This window comes from Zootermopsis nevadensis, unplaced genomic scaffold (assembly GCF_977971745.1).
Source record: "Zootermopsis nevadensis isolate Lab colony 2312 unplaced genomic scaffold, Znev_1.0 Znev_ptg000024l, whole genome shotgun sequence".
Taxonomy (NCBI): Eukaryota; Metazoa; Arthropoda; class Insecta; order Blattodea; family Termopsidae; genus Zootermopsis; species Zootermopsis nevadensis.
Window position 1 is genome coordinate 9,270,047 of NW_028259156.1, and position 19,317 is coordinate 9,289,363.

At 37.3% G+C, this 19,317-nt stretch overlaps 2 protein-coding genes across 7 annotated transcripts in view; one reads left to right on the forward strand and one right to left on the reverse strand.

The window, feature by feature from the left end:
• The window catches only part of LOC110827981 (E3 ubiquitin-protein ligase sina-like), a 635,101-nt gene that overhangs the window by 559,511 nt on the left and 56,273 nt on the right, over window positions 1-19,317 (reverse strand). The gene's annotated exons all lie outside the window — the stretch shown is intronic.
• The window catches only part of LOC110838474 (uncharacterized), a 247,961-nt gene that overhangs the window by 190,020 nt on the left and 38,624 nt on the right, over window positions 1-19,317 (forward strand). The window contains exon 4 of the mRNA XM_087355359.1: window positions 3,591-3,724. Coding sequence (XP_087211485.1) covers window positions 3,591-3,724 — 134 coding nt within the window. The remainder of the gene's footprint in view (window positions 1-3,590; window positions 3,725-19,317) is intronic.

The following is a 19,317-nucleotide window of genomic DNA, read 5'->3' on the forward strand; positions in this document are numbered from 1 at the left end:
CAATCGCCGTGAAATCTCACATAATCCACAGGCAAGTTTAAATATTATTACCATCTGTACTGAATGCACAAATTTCGGTTGCATGGTACACGTTATACAGATAACGTTAAAATAACAAACATTTATTCCACCCCAGTCGCGTTGGGCCAGGTCCTATGAGTGTGTGGTAAGGTACGATATCCGATAGTTTTCATAAGACACAGTAGAATAAACTTCAACTCAATGACTCTACTCCACAAGTTCTTTCCTCAGTTCACAGAATATGACGTATGCTGCTTGAGCTCATAGGCAATTCCTTTCACCTCCCTCCCCCCTTTCCGGTTGTTCTTTGGCAATTTCCTTCTAGTCATATTTCTTACCTTATTCTTCAGTCCACGCAGTATTTCTTGCCTTTCTCTACGAACTTATCTGAATATCTCAAATCCTTCAGGCTATAACTTTCTGTCCTTCACATAAATCCCATCTCTGCATTCATTCGATTTCTGTTCCCCCACATGGACCACTGAAGACGCCAAAATAAGATCTGCCTTTCTGGACTTTAAGTCTATATAATACGTGAGGGTGTACAGAATAAGTAAACAATGACGAGCTGATTTTTAATTATGGGCATACGTCGTTTAATACTATGTCGCAAAGCGATATCAATCTTTTGTTAAATCATTAATAAAATGCCTACTTCAAGAACTTGAAATATATTAATAGTGGAAAGATTATGTATGCGTTAATCACACTTTCAAAATTCAAATTTCTCTTCTGGCTTCGCTCATCACGACGAGCAAGAAATGACCCGAATCCGTGTCTCGAAAATTAATACAAAGTCTCAGGATTAAAAAACATCTGTATCCAGAACTTTATCCAAAACTAAAAATTATTTAAATTATTTACAATTTAACAGCGTGCGCATACACTGAACTGAGCATGATTTATGCTACCAAGTTATTTCAATTTCCATTTATAAAGAAGCCTTGAACTCTTGGTAATTAACCCCATTCATAATTAAAATATTAGAGCTCCGTTTGCTAATAACAAAGCAATTAAACCTTCTAAATCAACGGCGAAAAAATGTAATCATTTCGTAAGTGAGCTGTTAAAAGTAAAACTGTCTGCCAAACCTAAAGGCTAACTCTCCCTCTTAACGTAAAATGATTTTTTTTTAAATTTCGATAATCATGGGATTATGACGAACAATTGAAACAAAACTGGAACATTTTCTGGTGTCTCCAATGGCAACTCCAACACTGAAAGAAGAAGAATGTTCTCATTTTCTACTACAAATCCCGTAATTCCTCATTTGTGTCTCTCCGTACTCGAATCCGATCAATCAAGATGTGACACACTTCGGCGTGAGTTCACCCCTCCCTCAGGCATAGAGCGAGATTGGTCATGCCCATGTACACCTCATATCACAATACAAAGGGAAAGGTAACATGTTTTCCTTCCAGACTATTTTCCGCCTAACACACCCACTTACTTCAACATTTCACAGCACAAACCACATCTATTTATGATTCATATCACAACTCAGAGAAATTCATTCAAAGTATGTACACAGCACTGTAACATAGCATCAATAATACTCGGCTGTCTTTCCTCTTTACTCTTTCCTACGCACTTTCTCTAGTAGATAATTAAACTATTCTTCTCTCCCATACGCGCGACCTCAGATGAATTCCAGAAATAAACTCCTGGAAACGAACATCCAGACTCTATAAGCCCCCGACAACGAAGGGTTTGCGGACAGACATTTTTTATACATTTTATCTCTTTTGCTGCATGCTTCGCCCATCTACATTTATTAGAGTTAATTAATATCACATTTGTTGACTTACACTATCTGGGATCAGGAATTTTTCATTAAAAAGGCGGGTTTCGTTGCATCCCACTCAAAGGAGCCGGGCATTACTCATAACTCTGTCGGCCTGGAAACGAAGTGCACTTATTTGTTACTACCGCCGGAGTGACAGCGGTAATCGGATTCTATCCAGTGCTCGCACTCTCAGATGGAACCTGCTATAAACTCGCTTGAAAGCAACTGTTTATTCATACCTGACTTAACGCCATGCCGTGTCAACAACAATTTGACTCCTGGGTAATATCAAACGACAGGTTTCCTCAACCAAGGAAGCAACATTAAGGAGATATACAGAAGCAGCTGGGGACATTTCAGGCGAGAATGTTTTATAAGATCATGATCAGGGTACTTACTTCTTCACGAATGTGGTGAAAGTCTGTAAAAGCCGAGTACATTTTGGATCACCCAAGGTGAAACGAATTATTAGCTTTGAAACTCTGAAATACAATAACGTCTTCAAATAATATTTGTAAATTTAACCTTAATTAACACAGCTAGTAAGCACGTCTTCCTCAAATTCTGATTGGCCATCAGTTATATTCTTGTAGGATTCCAGACCGACTGTTGTGACTGAGGCTTTACGTACATTAACTTAGCCACTATAAGTAAATGCTGGGACAAACCTTAAATTAGACCAGGATCAATTCTTTCCACATCATTTGCAATATATTATTTACAGGTCATCCTATTATTTGACGCTACATAATCTGAGCGTCTTCAAATAACCACATACAATATATCTAAGTGGATTCAGGCAATTTTTTATTCAGCACCTGTATCAATGTTTTAATTAAAGTAATGTAATTAGGGTTGTCACTTTACCTGAAGGGTTAACTTATGTTTAAGTAGGCTATATCTTGTTGAATATAAATTAAATTGAAAAAGCAGGGGAAAGTTATGGAAACAAAGGACACAAATGTCACTCACTTTACACTCAAATTTCACGTAACGAGAATGAGGAACAAATAACTAACTCCGTAGTGCAGAGTCCTTGGGAAGCTCATAACACGCTACTCTGGTCAAAATATTTCCATCTTCTTATAAATGCGAATATTCATTAATGTGTTTACAAGAGTCGGACTCCTCTTCCTATCCTGAGCAAGCTGAATCCAGTCCATGCCCTATCACACTATTTCTCAAAGAACCATTTCAATATTTTCTTCCCATGTATACCCTGGAAAGCCGAACTCTGTTTCTCTTCAGGCATACCAGCCAACATTTTGTACGTATTTATCATCGCACCCCCAAAGCCTGCAACATGCCACGCCATCTCAAAATAGCAAAATTTGGTAAACAATAAAAATTTATGATTTTATTTAATTTCTCCCAGCTTCCTCTCACTTTATCTCTCTGTAATTGAAAATTTAAACATATAACGAACGCGTGAGATTCGAAACTAAAGAAATATTCTTAATCACCGACTGATTCATTCATAACTACTGACTTTAAATTTTTACAAAACATAGTATCTTATTTCTGCGTCTAAGCTAGCAGAATCTTTAATAGGTGTGTCAGTCATAACCGGTAAGAACACACACAGGGAAATTCCCTGTCTGTCTTCTACAAAGTTCGATGTAAACATGTACGGAGGGGGCCCATGGCAGTAATTTCAGTGTATCAGGCTTGGTTCCGGGCCTTGGTTACCGCTCATTAGATTTCTCTGCATCAATGGGTTGCGTCCCCAGAGAGTGCTTGTTGTGTGGTCATCACGGTGTCATGCATGGTGTTTGTGTTACAGCGCTGCCGGAAAGCCCTCCTGTAATCCACACGGAACACGACCGCTATGAACCAGGAGACACTCTGCGTGCAAATTGCACTTCGCCACCCTCCAAACCGGCAGCCAGTCTCAGCTTCTTCCTTAACAACATTCCGGTGAGTCACGCGGTCTTCAACACATGTATAAGATCTCTGTTTATAGCATAAATATATATCTATGGTAAATTTGAGGTTTTTACCGCCGTGAGCACAAAGATGGCTTTCTTCTGGGTTGTAGCGCCATGTAAACTGATAGAAGTTTACCAGCGTTTCAGAGGTCCTAGTTGCCTCCATCATCAGGGCAACATCTATCAGTCTACATGGTGACACAATAAGAAAACAGCAATCTTTGTTTTATGTTATTTATGTCCGTGTTACGTTTACACAGTACGGAAAATTGTAAACCGGAAACAGTAGCTTTCAGTGTATCCCGTAGTTCCAATTGCGTATATATAGGTAGTCATAAAAGTTAATATATAATTTACATATAAAAAGAATGCTTTAAAAAAGTAATACAAACATAATTTCTGTTACATTCCAGATTATATTACATTCAAGATAATTTAAACCTCTCAAGTCTTTAATTAAAGCCAACTAATCAACTATATGCCGAACACGCTGTTAGTCTGTGTCATTCTCGGTCATATTCAGGAATTTCTGGGCCCAGGAGCTATCGATTTCGTTGGTTTCCTCAGCACCTCCTAGCAAATGTCGGAGCATTATCTTACAACAAACCATATCGCTTCGTTTCTCAACCTTCTGAAATTATCAATCATAATTATCCTTCTAGATTCTTCGTAATTATGCAGCTGAGAAAGTGTCATTGAATAAATTGAAAAGATATAAGTAAACGAGAAGTTAACTATGACACTGTTATAATTAATCAGTATCCATAATAATTCATAAATGTGAAAAAGTTACATAAAATGATCGAACGAGCAAAACCCAAAGAATAAATCAGTATGTCTCTTATTGTGGATATCGTGGGTTTCCGGTACTCTCCTTTACTGCGATAAGAGAAATTTCCTTTTGTAACCAATTCTCTGGTGTAGGCTATGTGACTAGCTACCCTTTCCAGACACTACATAGAGTTCCTACTACAGCCGTAACCACCAACACTCAGGACTATATCCGCAGGCACTCGTGTTACTGTAATAACGAGAGCAAACTTACTTCCTCAATATTCATTCCACCAGCGGCGTGACATAGCCATGATAATTGTACGCAAAACACATCCAAAACAAGCGTCGTAATCAACAACTTCGGAAATAGTTGGGCGATAAACTTAATATTCCACTACAGAACCTACGTGCAACTTGATCCTTTGAAAACACACTTGACTAAAGTAGGTCGTTTCATACACCTTCCTCATTAAGAAGATTTCCACTGTTTCGTACTGTGTGCTACCATTTCACAAGAGGGAATGCGTTTCACTGGTACGTAGCTGAGAACTCTGTGTGTATAAGGTAATGACAACGCAAGTACGAAGCCAAAATCTTCTTCAGCTTTCATACCCGGAGCACCAGAACACTATGAAGGTGGATGGGCTATCACCGAACCCTGCTATGCTGCGATATCTGTTAATGTATAGCGCATGCATTATGTAGAATTAACTGTCTTAATGAGCGACAAACATTGTTGGATTAAGGACCAAAGTATGTATCCAATTTATTAACACACATTAATATACATAGTATTGAAAGCGTCTATGTTTTTCCTTGTTTTCTTAAAATAAATTACGCTGAAATAGTGAAATGGATTGTTTATTAAGGCACATTTATGAATATGCTTTCTTCTTAACAAAAAAGAGGTACACTACTGAAAATTCGAAAATACAACCAGATCAAGTACAGAGAATTAGAAAAAATCTGTAAATATTTCTGTTAAAAATGACGAAATGATTTCAAACATCACATGAACACATACATATAAATCAATATTTGAAGTTGTGGCAAATATTTCTAATGTCACATAGGTGCAGGGGATTTCGGGCAATACTTTCAATCGTAAAACATGCACGAGAATTCATCTACAAGATATGCCCCAGTATGCGGCAATTTGTGCTTGCTGAGTCTTACAAAATTTATCTGCGTCAAGTTTTCGCGGCATCGCTTCTTTAAAAGGGGAAGAGCGTCTCTAGACATATGCACAGAAATTCAGCGTAGAAACGTTCGCCTCCGTCTCCGGAACAGAACAAAAACTTGGACCAACTGCACTTCCTTAAAATTAACTTCTTATCTTTCCTCCACAAAGTTATGGGACGTATACATTTCGTTACTCTTGTCGTGATTAACTTAACAAGATACGAGAGTGCTTTACGTGTGGTGGAGGTAAGTTATTTGCTATCTATTAGTTGGCTCTAAGTGCTGCTTAATACTACAGAAATTTATACAATATCTGTTAGCAAGAGCATAACATTTCTATGATAATTCAACTGAAAAGAATCACTGTCATCAATGACGGACGAGGAAACGAGTTATAGTAAGAACATTTCTGTCCTCTGGGTTGTTGCGCTGTGTAGTCTGGTCGATGTTAACCATCGTTTCAGAGGTCATACTGCCTCCATCATTAGGGCGATGATGACGGAGGCAGTATGACCACTGAAACGTTGGTTAACATCGACCAGACTACACAGCGCAACAACCCAGAAGACAGAAATCTTCATACTCATCGCCCTGATGACGGAGGCAGTATGACCACTGAAACGTTGGTTAACATCGACCAGACTACACAGCGCAACAACCCAGAAGACAGAAATCTTCATACTCATCGCCCTGATGACGAAGGCAGTATGACCTCTGAAACGTTGGTTAACATCGACCAGTCTACACGGCACAACAACCCAGAAGACAGAAATCTTCATATTCACCGCTGTGAAAACCTCAAATCTTACGAGTTATAGTAACATTACATACTGTTATCATCGATATCAGCACATGACTTTCAAATTTTAACGTTAATGTCGAATTTTAGCATATAATCATAAACAATGTTATAAATATATGAATTCAAACAAAAGAAAAGACCAGAAGGAAAACCTAGGCGTAGACGAGATGATAATATTATAAGTAAGCTTAAAACAAAACCTGAAGGTATGAATTTAATTAAAGTGTCTCTGAAGACTTCCGCTGTCGAGATCTTGTGAAAACGATAATGAACTTTGATTCAAATTTTATATAGAGAATTGCTGGCCAGCTGAATGATCATCAATATAAAATTATACAGTAGATTCCGGTTAACTTGGTCATCGGTTAATTGGGTCAGCCGTTTAATTGGGACAAATCTTAAAGAACAAAACTTTTTAACTCTTTACGTGGAACTTTGTATAATTGGGGCAGACGCTAAATTGGGCCAAAGTGTTATAGTCCCTATGTGCCCGAATTAACAGGAATCCGCTTTATATCCAACAACTATTAACACTGAAGGGTAGAATATTAATATGCCAAAAACGTTTCGACTCCAAGGGGTCATTTTCTGTGGCCAATCAATCAATGTTACATTTCAAGAATAATGCTTTTAAAATTACATAAAAATATAGAGGTAAAATACCAATTATAACTTGTGTACAGTTAGGAGCATTGACCACTTGTTATGAAACAATGTTGTTTTTATTGGATACAAAAATATTCTAAAAATTATTTAAATTAAATTAAACTTCGCACGGATTAAGTAAACAATACCAGCACTGACACCAGCTGCAGTGCTGGTATTTGCTAAATGAATACGAACGGATTTGACGGTGGGGAATCTAGATAATTGTGCATCGCTTTGTAACCACAGAAATACAAGCGGTACGTTTACTTAAATAAGGATAAAGCTCCAACAATTTGTTAAGTACCTCGTTTGAGGCAACACAGTTAATATGAAACGGTTCCCACATGGAATATACACATAACCAAGAGTTTCACTCCCAGAAATCGCAGGACCTGTAACCAACAGGTATTACAGCTTCACATTTTAGAACACACATTTCAACTAACTCTCTGATACCCACGATTTGCGCTCATTTAAATTTTAAGGTGGCAGTTCAATTTAATTACCTGAAAGACATTTTAAATTAATGTAAATCTTACTCATAATTTAATTACTTTATAAAAGAATAAAGGGGTGTTCAATTACGGATTTCTGGGACATAAATATTGTACAAATAACTTTTTAACTACTTAAGTCTTTAGATACACAGATCGTCTAGGTAATATCTAAATTAAACCAATTGTCATATCTGCTTGCTTTCATGTTACTGCTTAGCAGTCATATATAATATAATAAAAAATACAATGGGGTATCAACCAGCTTCTCTGCTCACACACACCACACACCTACCGCCAGATATGTTTATTTAAGGGCTCAGTTAGCCTACCACAAATATTCACCCTGAAGACAATTACTGTAAGGTTTATCGAAATGTTGCCACACCTTCACCAACTGACGAGGCTTATCCTCGAAAGCGAAAGTTGTATAGTTGCGATTAAAGTTTACAAATATATATAGTATGCTACACGTGTGCAGGCTTCATTACCAACTTTAGCAGCATCAAACATGTTTCCTTCCTTATCTGTTAAATTCGAAGCAACTAAACGGATCTGCTCATTGCACCAGATGTTACTGCAAAGTTGTGTGACATAAAGACCGCGCAACAATGGTCTTGGCACATGCTGGCCACGGTAGCATTGGTGGTCAGCTTCCTGACTTGTGGCAGTAGATCCCGTCTCGTTCTACCCCCACACGTCCGCCAACCGCATTTCAAGAATATCTGCCTCAGATACCGTTCTGGCTCCCATTTCCCGTCCAATTAATTATATAACTACACGGACAATGGAACAATTAAGTGGCAGAATTAGGGAAATATCACACAACGTGAGGGGATTTGGTCTCCCACTGTGAAACTTTTGTGGACATATTGTACCAAGGTTATTTTACGCTAACTGAGCGAAAGATGTTTGTGTTTCAGTGTGGGGGAAAACTAAACACTGGCACATGAACAGGGGGATATCTGGATGGAGGCGGAGGGAGGCTGTGCCCCTTCGAGACTTTTCATACAAATACATCAAGCAAAATTTGCATGAGGATGTTCTTATGTGTGTATACGAGTATATCTCCTGAAAGCGAAAACTTACTGAATTCAGTTACTGACGATATAACAATTTCACATGTTTTTCTCAACGTCTTTAATTGTTTTGATTTTTCTCAAAATCCTATGATCACAACAATAATGTAGATGAAATATTATCATCAGGCTGAATTATACAAAACATTGACTAATGGAACGCATTTCGTGAATTATCTCCTGATAAACTACTTATAAAAGCTGCCTAATGGTAGCAGCTCTCATAAAATATAACATTTTGTTATCTAGCGTCATTACTGAGGACTTGGTCAATAGCCAAAAACAGTATCATTCTCAATTTAGATATTTTAGTTACATTACGTAAAATCTGAGTCCATGAATTATGAAATAAAAATATGTACACGTAAATGGCGAGTAGTCTTTGCCAGTAATAATAAGGAAGAGATTGCGATTGTTTTGGGGAAGCAATGGTGGAGTCGGTTGCTAACATGACCTCTTCCAACTTACCAAATTACGTAATAAACAAGCGAAAACAGTATGTGAAACACAGTTTTGCAATTATGTGCAAAAAAGTTTCTTTTGATTTCAGTTTTCTTAATTTTTTCACCATAAAAGTTTCCTAATACATATTTATAGAGTATTTATTCAATAAATATGACATGTAAGAAGTACTAATTACTTGCATTCCTACACCATAAACTGTTTTATAACTTAAAATTATTTAAGGCTTATGAGGTTATAAGCAGAGCCATTTAAAGTGTTGAAAAGGCTTTCTTACCTGTAACAATGTTTTATAAAAGGTAAAATTTCAATAAATTCTAGAACAGACGTAAGAAAACAATTTTAAGAAAGACGTTTAACAGCGTCTTCAGATACTTCACTACGAAGATAGTCAAGTATAGTATTCGTATTACTCGGTGTAGTCGCACTGAAAGTAGAAGTTTGTTTCTACCATGTACACAGAAATAGCAAGAGATAAGAGAATTAAGATGGAGTCATTTGTTGCAAGAAGTGAAATATTGTTAAGGGAATTAAACCTAGCGGAAGGCTGTGAAAAGCGAGAAGAAAACGGATCTGATGAATTAGAAATAACTCCTACTAGTGTACCTAGAACGGATAACCCCTCGATTCGTGAAGATCCTCTTGAGACTTATAAGGCAAGGCTACCGACATTGTAAGCTGATTACATAAAGAAAATTGAAATCGATCCGCAAGAAGATGAAAAATGTTCGCGTAACTCACAAAACAGCCTTCTACACCTTCACTGCACTTACTGCTGATGGCAACCAGCAGTTGCTTGCTCCGCTGCGTAAGACAATAGGCCCGCATATACCGACAACTACACGGCATACACTGAATTTCACAGAGATCACCTGTTTAGATAGAACAAACACAGTAGGCACGTACAGCCGATACATAAGCTTTGTTTTGCAACATTACTTCAGAACGAAGCGCCTACAAACCAAATATGACTACGTAAAAACTCATACCTCCATTTCACGCTGATTTGTAAAAGCTGGAGGCTTGCCGCAATCTAAGTCGAAATTTTATGTAATTCTGCAACCGGAAATTAAGGTGCAATATTGCAGAATTTTAAGACTAGCCTCAAGTTCCAATAAAGCATGTAAGAAGGCTGCCTTTTAAAAAAATTTTAAAGCTAGTTTACAATAAGTAATTATGTGCCTAAAGCGTTCTATACAAACGTGTGTTCAGGGTATTTAATGTCACCGAACTGGATTGATAACAAAACTTGTACTACGTAAACAGATTACAATAATATATCAAATGTTTATAAAGAGGGGAACTTCCCTTGTTCCAATATTATATTATATGACAACGAACCAAATTAAAGAAGTCAAATGGGAAGTTTTAGTTGGAATGCGGAAGCCGGCTTTAGCCATAAGCAACGTTATAAATATTTTATAATAAAATTCTAAGATTAAATTTGAAACTGTAACAAGAAAAATTTAAAAGAAGATTTAAAAGACAAAAAAAAACATTACTAAACTGACACAAACAAAGAACAGTATATGAACAATTTTATATAAATTCATCATCATCAGGTTTTCTAAACTTGCAACACACGACTGAATAGATAAAACTCACAGAATTAGTAGCGACAATAACATCTCTGGATGCAGAAGGAAGTCTACAATAAGATAATACGAAACATCCATAACCTGTTGTTTTGCTAAGTATGAAACTGGATTCTCACGCTAAGTGAAGAACATGGATGATGAGAATGGTCATACGTGTAGGTGGAACGAGTGAGAAGTGAAATTCAAATCGGAAAACATGAAAGGAAGAAATCAATTGGAACACACAGATAAAAATATATTAAAATGAAGTTTAAGGAAACAGTGTGTACACACATGCATTGAAGTGAGCTGGAATAAGACAGGGATCAGTCGCGGATCTTGTAAATACAGTAATTAACGTACGGGTTCCATAAAATTTGTAACTGAGCGAATATGTTTCTCAACAGGGACTCTGCTTCCATGGAGTTATTCAAAAATGCAATTACCCACACTGAAGAGACAGTCACAATGTTATTATCACTAAAAACACGAAGTTAAAACTTAACGAAAATGGTTTCCTTTCGTGATATTTATCGGCAAAAATTTGTCAGTTAATATCGCCAATATGACGCCTGTAATTAAACTGAGTTTACAGGAATGGATTTTACCCTTAGCTACGCTACAGTGCTTTAAAATAAGAAATACAACTAATGGTCTAGTACATTCTTCTTAAACTAACACAGAAAATAGAAGCTCTGAAGAATTGTGGAAAAACTGGGCGAAGGCAACAGTTCAGATAATGCAGTATACCGCATACTGACATAGCTAAACGCCGCCATTACATGTGTGTTGGTCCTGGGTCACAGGTGCCATATATCAGTGTACCTCTTGCTTGTCGGGGATATTTGTACAGGATATGTTCTCTATGTAAGCTTCTAATCGTATAAACATTGCAACAGTAGGTTCGATAAGGTGGGATCTCTCAGTGCGCGGTCAAGTCAACTTCAACAGCCTGTTACGTGTCAGGTCTAGAATGACTGTCATTGTTTTTCTTGCAATTGAATTTAAAACAAAACTGAATTTAAACAATAACTACACGTGTACTGATTTACTAGCCAAATGCTGAGGGTAACTTGCAGATACACCGGGGGACATAGAAAAATATCACGTGTTATAACACTGCAGAGAAGGCTTAGTCTTAATGAAATAATAGTCTCTCAAGTAGTCAAGTAATTATTCGTCTTTTATGGAACCCGAAGGTCCATTTCTGTGTCCACTAAAGTCCGCAACTCTATCCCATCCTGGACCCTACTAATCCCGTCCACATAGTCACACGCTATTAAAATAAAATTACTACCCTTTCATATACGCCTACATCAGGCAATTAGTCTCTTGTCTTCAAATTTTTGAATGAATTTGTTATGCCATTCATGCTCCATCCATCTCATGCTTTTTGCCCATCGTAAATTATAATTTTTGAACACAAATTATAACGCTCCTCGTTGTAAAACGTCTTTATTCTGTCTCCCTCACCCTCTCTCTTTCTCTCTGATTCTGTTTCTTCCTTGGGTTGAGAGACCAAGTTCCACAACCATACAAAATCAGAGGTAAAAATTAGATATTACATTTAAATGTTTACGTATTTAGATCGGTACGCTGTGTCGATGTACTTGGAAAGGAACATCCTACGAGAATTATGCATAATTCTGGCTTCATTACGTCCAGTTAATTTTGAACATAAAATCCTGCCTGATCAAATATTGTCGATTTCGTCGGAGGGTGCTCCTGATACGAGCAGAGGAGGCTATGGAGAGGCTGATTGCACGACACAGTGCAGTATATAGACTGTGTAGCTTACGTCACCAGCCAACAAGGCAGCTTGCGAAGTTTGCCATAGGCAGCCCTTTGTCAGACGGGATAATCTTAAAACATACAACGACCATTTCCCTCCACGTCTTTCGCCAACCATTTGTATCCTTTCACATGTAATCCGATGCCAACCCACAATCAGCAGAGCGTTGCACCAAGCAGGAAAAAGTAGTTCCAGGCACGTACTCGGGGCATATCGGCTGAGTACCAGGTCCGTTTACGCAAATTCTAAGACAGTGCATCGAAATAGGCCACGGCAGCTTCGTTAAAAATATTTACTTATTTATCAGCCACGATCAGCTTTTTACTTCTTTCACGTAATTTATCCCAACAGTTGGAACAGGATTGTTAAATCTATACATTAATAAATCGGCAGTCAGTCGTAATAAACCAAGGAATATGTAGATGACTGTCTTCTGGGTTGTAACAGTGTAGTCTGGTAGACGAAGATTTCTGTCTTCTGGGTTATTGCGCTGTGTAGTCTGGTCGATGTTAACCAACGTTTCAGAGGTCATACTGCCTCCGTCATCAGGGCGATCGCCCTGATGACGGAGGCAGTATGACCTCTGAAACGTTGGTTAACATCGACCAGACTACACAGCGCAATAACCCAGAAGACAGAAATCTTCATATTCACCGCTGTGAGAACCTCAAGTCTTACATAGTCTGGTAGACGTTTACCGACGTTTCAGAGGTACTTACTACCGTTTTCAGAGTTGGTAGACTCGTATTACTAGCGAGTTATACACACATTAATGAGAGATTCCGTGGTTAGATACTGTCTTAAAAAAAGAAAAATCTCTGCCTTCACTTCAAATTCATTTACATTAACGATAAGTTCTGTAGTTACAGACATTCTTTAAAAAAATAAGCCATTGTCTTTACTTTGAATTTACTGGCGACATATATTTATAGTTTTGTATAATGTGTATGTACATTTCAAACAAACAATTTTTCTTGTCTACTATCGTTTCACTGAAACTACAGCCCTGACCTTTCCTCCCCAGCTGTAGACAACCAAATACACAAAACATCAGATTCTTGTAGACGCAACATCTGCTCGAAGCCCAGCAGAGAGGGCCATAATTCTCAGAAGTGTTTTGGCCTGAAAGATATTCTTGGAACAATAGCTAGCATTTTAAAGTTCTGAGATTTAAGGCATTTTATATAATGACCCATTTTACATCAATTAGTGCAACAAAGACAAACATGCAGTGTTTTCAGTGGAGGCTCAAGTCTCGGGTAAAACAGACATCCAAGAAACTATTGGGTGCGATAGCCAATTCCTCACATAAATGCAAACTACTATTCAATTTACAGAACCCTCATTGTAGTGTGAGTGTTGATGAGTGTTGACATGGCGTCTGCTATATGCTGAATTTATGTCTGTATGTTTTCTACTGCTACTGGATGAGCGTGTAATCCTTAAACCCTTTTCAAACCAACAATGTTTAGATGGCCGGCTTTTAGAAGTTATTACTGCCTCTATCATCTGCATGATCAAAAAAAACTGATTATGGAGGAATGAAACATCTCTGAAACGTCGGTAAATTTCTCCCAGCCTACAAGGCACAGCAAACCAGACAACAGCCATCAGGTAATATTTCTCTGATATATATTTCATTACCATCCCATCTATACCCAGGTCTCACAATTGGTATATCCTTAAGGTATTCCAGCTAAAATGTTGTATGTTTAATACGTATCCACCAGTCTCATACTCTTTGATTTTATCACCCCAAAACAGTACAAATTTCGATATTTTTTTACAAATTGTTTTCTTATTACGTAGTTTTCCTCAACCGCATGTTACTTCACAAGCGTAAACCTTTAAGTCTACCAGTCACACTAAGCGTTATATTTTCAGTTCCTTTAAAATAAGCAAACATCCGTTTATGATATCAAATAGAATTTCAATTGATGTAAAAGACATGTTGCCAACTTTCGAAACGTAGGTTTTCCAACAAAAAGAATTCCCATATGAATTTAGATGGTTTTAGGCAAACTAGAGCTTGACATTTATTCAGCAGGGCCATATCTCTAATTTATTCGGTTGCCTGACGTATTTGCGCAATAGCGCATCGATCCATCGTAATATAAATCCGTGCCAAGGTCCTGGAGCCATGACGTAATGGACTGCATTGAAAATCGATAAAAAAATCGTAGAGAAGGAAAGAGACCCTAAAAACCCTTGACTATTACGGACCATTTTGATCGGGAGAGTAATATAAAAGCTTTAAGCTATAACTATAAGTATGCTTACTCATTTTCAGAGAAACCACATAAGTCTGACATTAATTTTTGAGTGGCGTAACGAAAAAATAAAATTATCTTCAAACAAACTCGGAATGTTTAACACAGGTAAATACCGTTTTGCGCGTTTTCACTATCCGCGGATTTATTTCAGTATTAAGAGCGTAATCAATATCCGATCAACGGCCAAATTTTATAGCTTATATAACCTGCGTCGAACCTTCCCGAGGATTATCAGAGAACGTTCTGCAGGCGATAAGCTTAGCATAAAAATTTCTGGCGTTAGCTTAACGTTAAAATAGCAATTTTTATACGTTTATCGTGTTACGCGTCCTTATTACATGCGGCGATTCGCATAAACGCAACATTCGTGTATAAAAACACTCACCTGTATTAAAACAAATAGCTATTCGCCCAATACGTTATTTTCAAGAAAGGCTACCACGTTAATCTTACACACTTCGCTCAGAAGCAGTACGTCTAGAATTTCTTAACTTCTTATCGCAGAGTTTTTACACCGTTCCTTGTTCTGCTACAGAAATGTTAATGGTGCAAATAATGACACACCAAACCTAACCTTACATTTTGGCTTAACGGCTTTGACACGTCCAATAAATTCAAACATACAGCATATTTGTTCATGTACTGAACCTTCCTTCCACGCCGACCTCTTTAGTTCATAATTCATTTTCCAATGCAGTATTGAATGTTTTACGTGAACCCTAAAAGAACTGAGATGAAAATTTAATTATAGGTCCCTATATTCACTCAAACTCACAAACACTTGCAAAGAGCTTTTCTTTCCATTACAAATTTCAATTTAAATATCATTTTAATTCCGTGATTTGTATGTGCTGTGATGAAAATTCGTTGGGCTTGTCGGTTATCAGTCTGGCGATGGCCTGAATATCCGGGCTTCAACTAAAAATAACTGAGTTAGAGATAATTCTCGTCACCCATCTCTTCCAGGAATCAACACACTTAAAACTTTATACATTATGGTTGTCTCTGCCTAGTATAATTTAAAACAGACGACTTCTTCATTTACTTTTATTTTATTTAGCGACATTTTCTCAATTGCAGATGTTATGTACCTGAAAATGATAAGATGACTATAAAACAGAGATTTACAAAAATCTAAATGATGCGTTAGTAGACTATTTCAATTTACACCCTATTTTCACAGCATCTGCCTAGTGGAACTGAGAAAAGGCGGCCTCCAGCTATGATTGGACTCAGGAAACCCCCGAATACGTAGCAGTAACAACGATTTCTTTAACACTACGTCCAGTGCCCGGTACTTCGTACCCATTATGAGGAACACCATGTTACATAACGTAAACATTCTAACGTATGTTTACGTTGTTTAAAATGCATTCTAATTTCGATACTAGTTATCGTTTTGCTGTTCAGACCATTAAGGCACAATGGTAACTATATGTAACACCTATTTTAACATTCAATAATTCTGTATGATTCTAAGAACAAATAGCTGTTATTATTCTAAACAAAATTAACAAACTCATCTTTGTAATTTAGGCGTGTTGTGATTTCTTTGAGATGGGAACTGAATTTGTTCGTATTAATATGCATTCGAAAGGTCATGGCCATGCAATTTGTCGAATCGATGTATGTTACTTTGTTCGTTTTCCGTCTTCATGAAAATGGTGAGATGGTTCCCAAGTTCCAAGTTTCTACTGCAGCCCATCCGATTAAAATGAATAAAAATCACCCCCTTACCCATTATTCAAAATTACATATCATAAAGTCACAAATTCCACTGTCTATTCCACCTTCAAATAAATATGTTTTACACCGAGACCGTGGTAGCCCATAGTTCACAGTTTCTACTGCTGTCCGCTGAGATTAAATTTTGCTATCAGTACGCTATGAAATACCGCCCATTTTCATATTAACATTGCAGTTAACACTTGGACACAAGGAAATATGCATTTGCATATAAAACCTAAAGTGTTATACAGAGCCACTGTGACGTCACAGAGCCGGGCACTAGCTGCCACTTGTCTTGGCGGAGACAGATGAGGATCCTGGGAGCTGCAGGGGCCCTTCCTTATCGCGAAACCTGATTGGACGTGACTTGCCTCTCGCGGCAAAGTTGGCAAAATAAAAGAAGAATGTATCCTGATATTCGTATGGGTGAGAGAGAAAGAAAATGAGTGAAAAGGGGATGGTCGACGAGGGAAAAAAGAACTGATAAATTTAGGATACGTGAAGCAAAAAAAGGGAGCGAAAAAGCGAATAAATTGTCAGTACTGCGATATATTACGTGCGTAGGAAGGGTCACAGTTAAACATAAAGTGCGATAATTTTGAACTTGCGTATTCTATGAATTACGGAGGTAACAAAATGTCGCTTGTTGAATACATGAATAAATGTATAGTGAGTCCAGGGTTACAGCGGACCTGAAGCCATCAAGAGCCACGAACCATGGGCGCCAAACACAGCGAACTACCAGTAAATTAGAGCTCTCTGCGCTTGAAGCTTTAGTACAGGAACAAACGAGTATTTGCCGTTCTACGGATAAATAAGCTACCTATGTGCTTTAAAGAGGATAGACGCTAAGTGAATAGAGATTGTTAGTCATGAAGCATGTCTTCTAATCAGAATGCGAAATTACAATTCTCCATGACACGTTCAAGTCAAATAAGAAAAGCTGTAAGTCTGAAAATATATATTTTCCGAATACATTCATTTTGATTCTCCACATATCACCGGCCCTGATGATAATTTATTGCACATACAAACACACTGTTGTAAAGGTACCCACACAATAGACATCACAACAGACCAAGGTCAAAGTGTGCTCGCCCTTACATTTAGTTAAATATTTACTTCATCGATAATATAAATTACTGCCTGCTGAATTGTTGCGCCGAGTAGTCTGGTATAAGTTTACCGACGTTTCAGAGGTGCTTACTGCCTATATCACCAGGCCAGTAAGTTACTTTCTTATCGCCCCGGTGATAAAAACAGTAATAACTCCTTAACGTCCGTAAATCTGAACCGGACCAAACCGAACAACAGTCCAAAAGGCGGTCATTTTCATAAATCAAGCTTCTTATTCTTACAGCATACTGGAAGATACTTTGTAACGCCTTATGGCCTTAGAATACAAAAACTCCCTGCCTCTACCAAGAGACATTAAATATATTACAGAGCAAAAACGTGAACGAAATTTGAAAACAATGATTACAACTTGTATCATTTATTTGCTGTGTTAACAGAGGCATTTGCCAGAGCTGCGCTTTAGGCAATTATACGTGAACAGCAGTGTCCTAGATTTTAAGTTATATATGTTTTATCGTAAAGATGCGATAGCATCTTGTAAACTAAAATTGGACCCCAAATATTGCCCCACTAATATCTTCTTAAGTATACTATAATCCTAGTCGCAGGGAAAGTATATTCTGTAGGTTAAAACACAAGAAATCACTTTTGTTTATATAAAACAAAATTTAATTTGTTAATTTGGTCACATTATGACGACTTGAAATTCTGTTGTGTAAGAAATGTATAAATAATGACCGTTGGCTGTATAAGGTGTAAATATATTTCATTTTGAATTGAGTGAAATTTAGTAACAAAGCAGTATTCGAAAAAGCATGCTTCGATGTCATGGTAGCACTTCACCTCCTTACCGTGCGGCTGTCACCAGTAAGGTGAACATTTACATTTTATTGAATGTGTGAAATAATTTAAAAACTGAGCAACTATCAGCTGCTTCAGAACTACTGTGCACCATAAAGTTAGTTAAAAAGATTTGTAGTTGCATCCAACTGTTAATCTCTGCCGTCCAAAAATTTGGTGAGGAATATAATGCGTAAGGTGAAATGTTTTTTTCTTGACAAAACATCCCGCACAATTGACAACAAATACGTCGATCTGCGCTGAAATTCAGACAGTAAAAACTTTCGTATTCACGGCACGCTAAGCCTGTGATTTAAAAGTTGAAGAACTGCAGTGGATTCAAAGAATGTTTAAGTAGGCAGTAAACTGGGAGCTTTAGGAGATATCTGAAGAAGAGCTTTTTAAAATATGGAGAAGGAATATGTTTCGCATCCATTCGAAGAAGAAGCATGCAATGCACTACCTTCAAAATACGCTGGGAGTTTTGAAGGGCGAAATTATGACTTCACTCTCTGATTTTTTTTTATGTTTCCATCAAGTACAGACCTCAAGACAGGTATATAAGACCTAACGTAAGAACTACTGAATAATAAAACTATCCACTGAAAATATCGCCACTAATAATATTCCTGAACTTTACAAGTTACATTCAAATTTCCTGCTTAATTGTTACTTTCCCAGCTTATGTTCCTATTTATGACAGTCTCATTTCTTTCTAAACCATCTGTTTTAAAACCATATTTCAAAATGCGTTACATATTCTCATGGCGAAAATTCCTTTTCTCTGGTAATTTTGAACGTTTCAACTTGCACTTTCGTTATGTTGTATAAAACCTTTTGTGTTGAGGATCTAA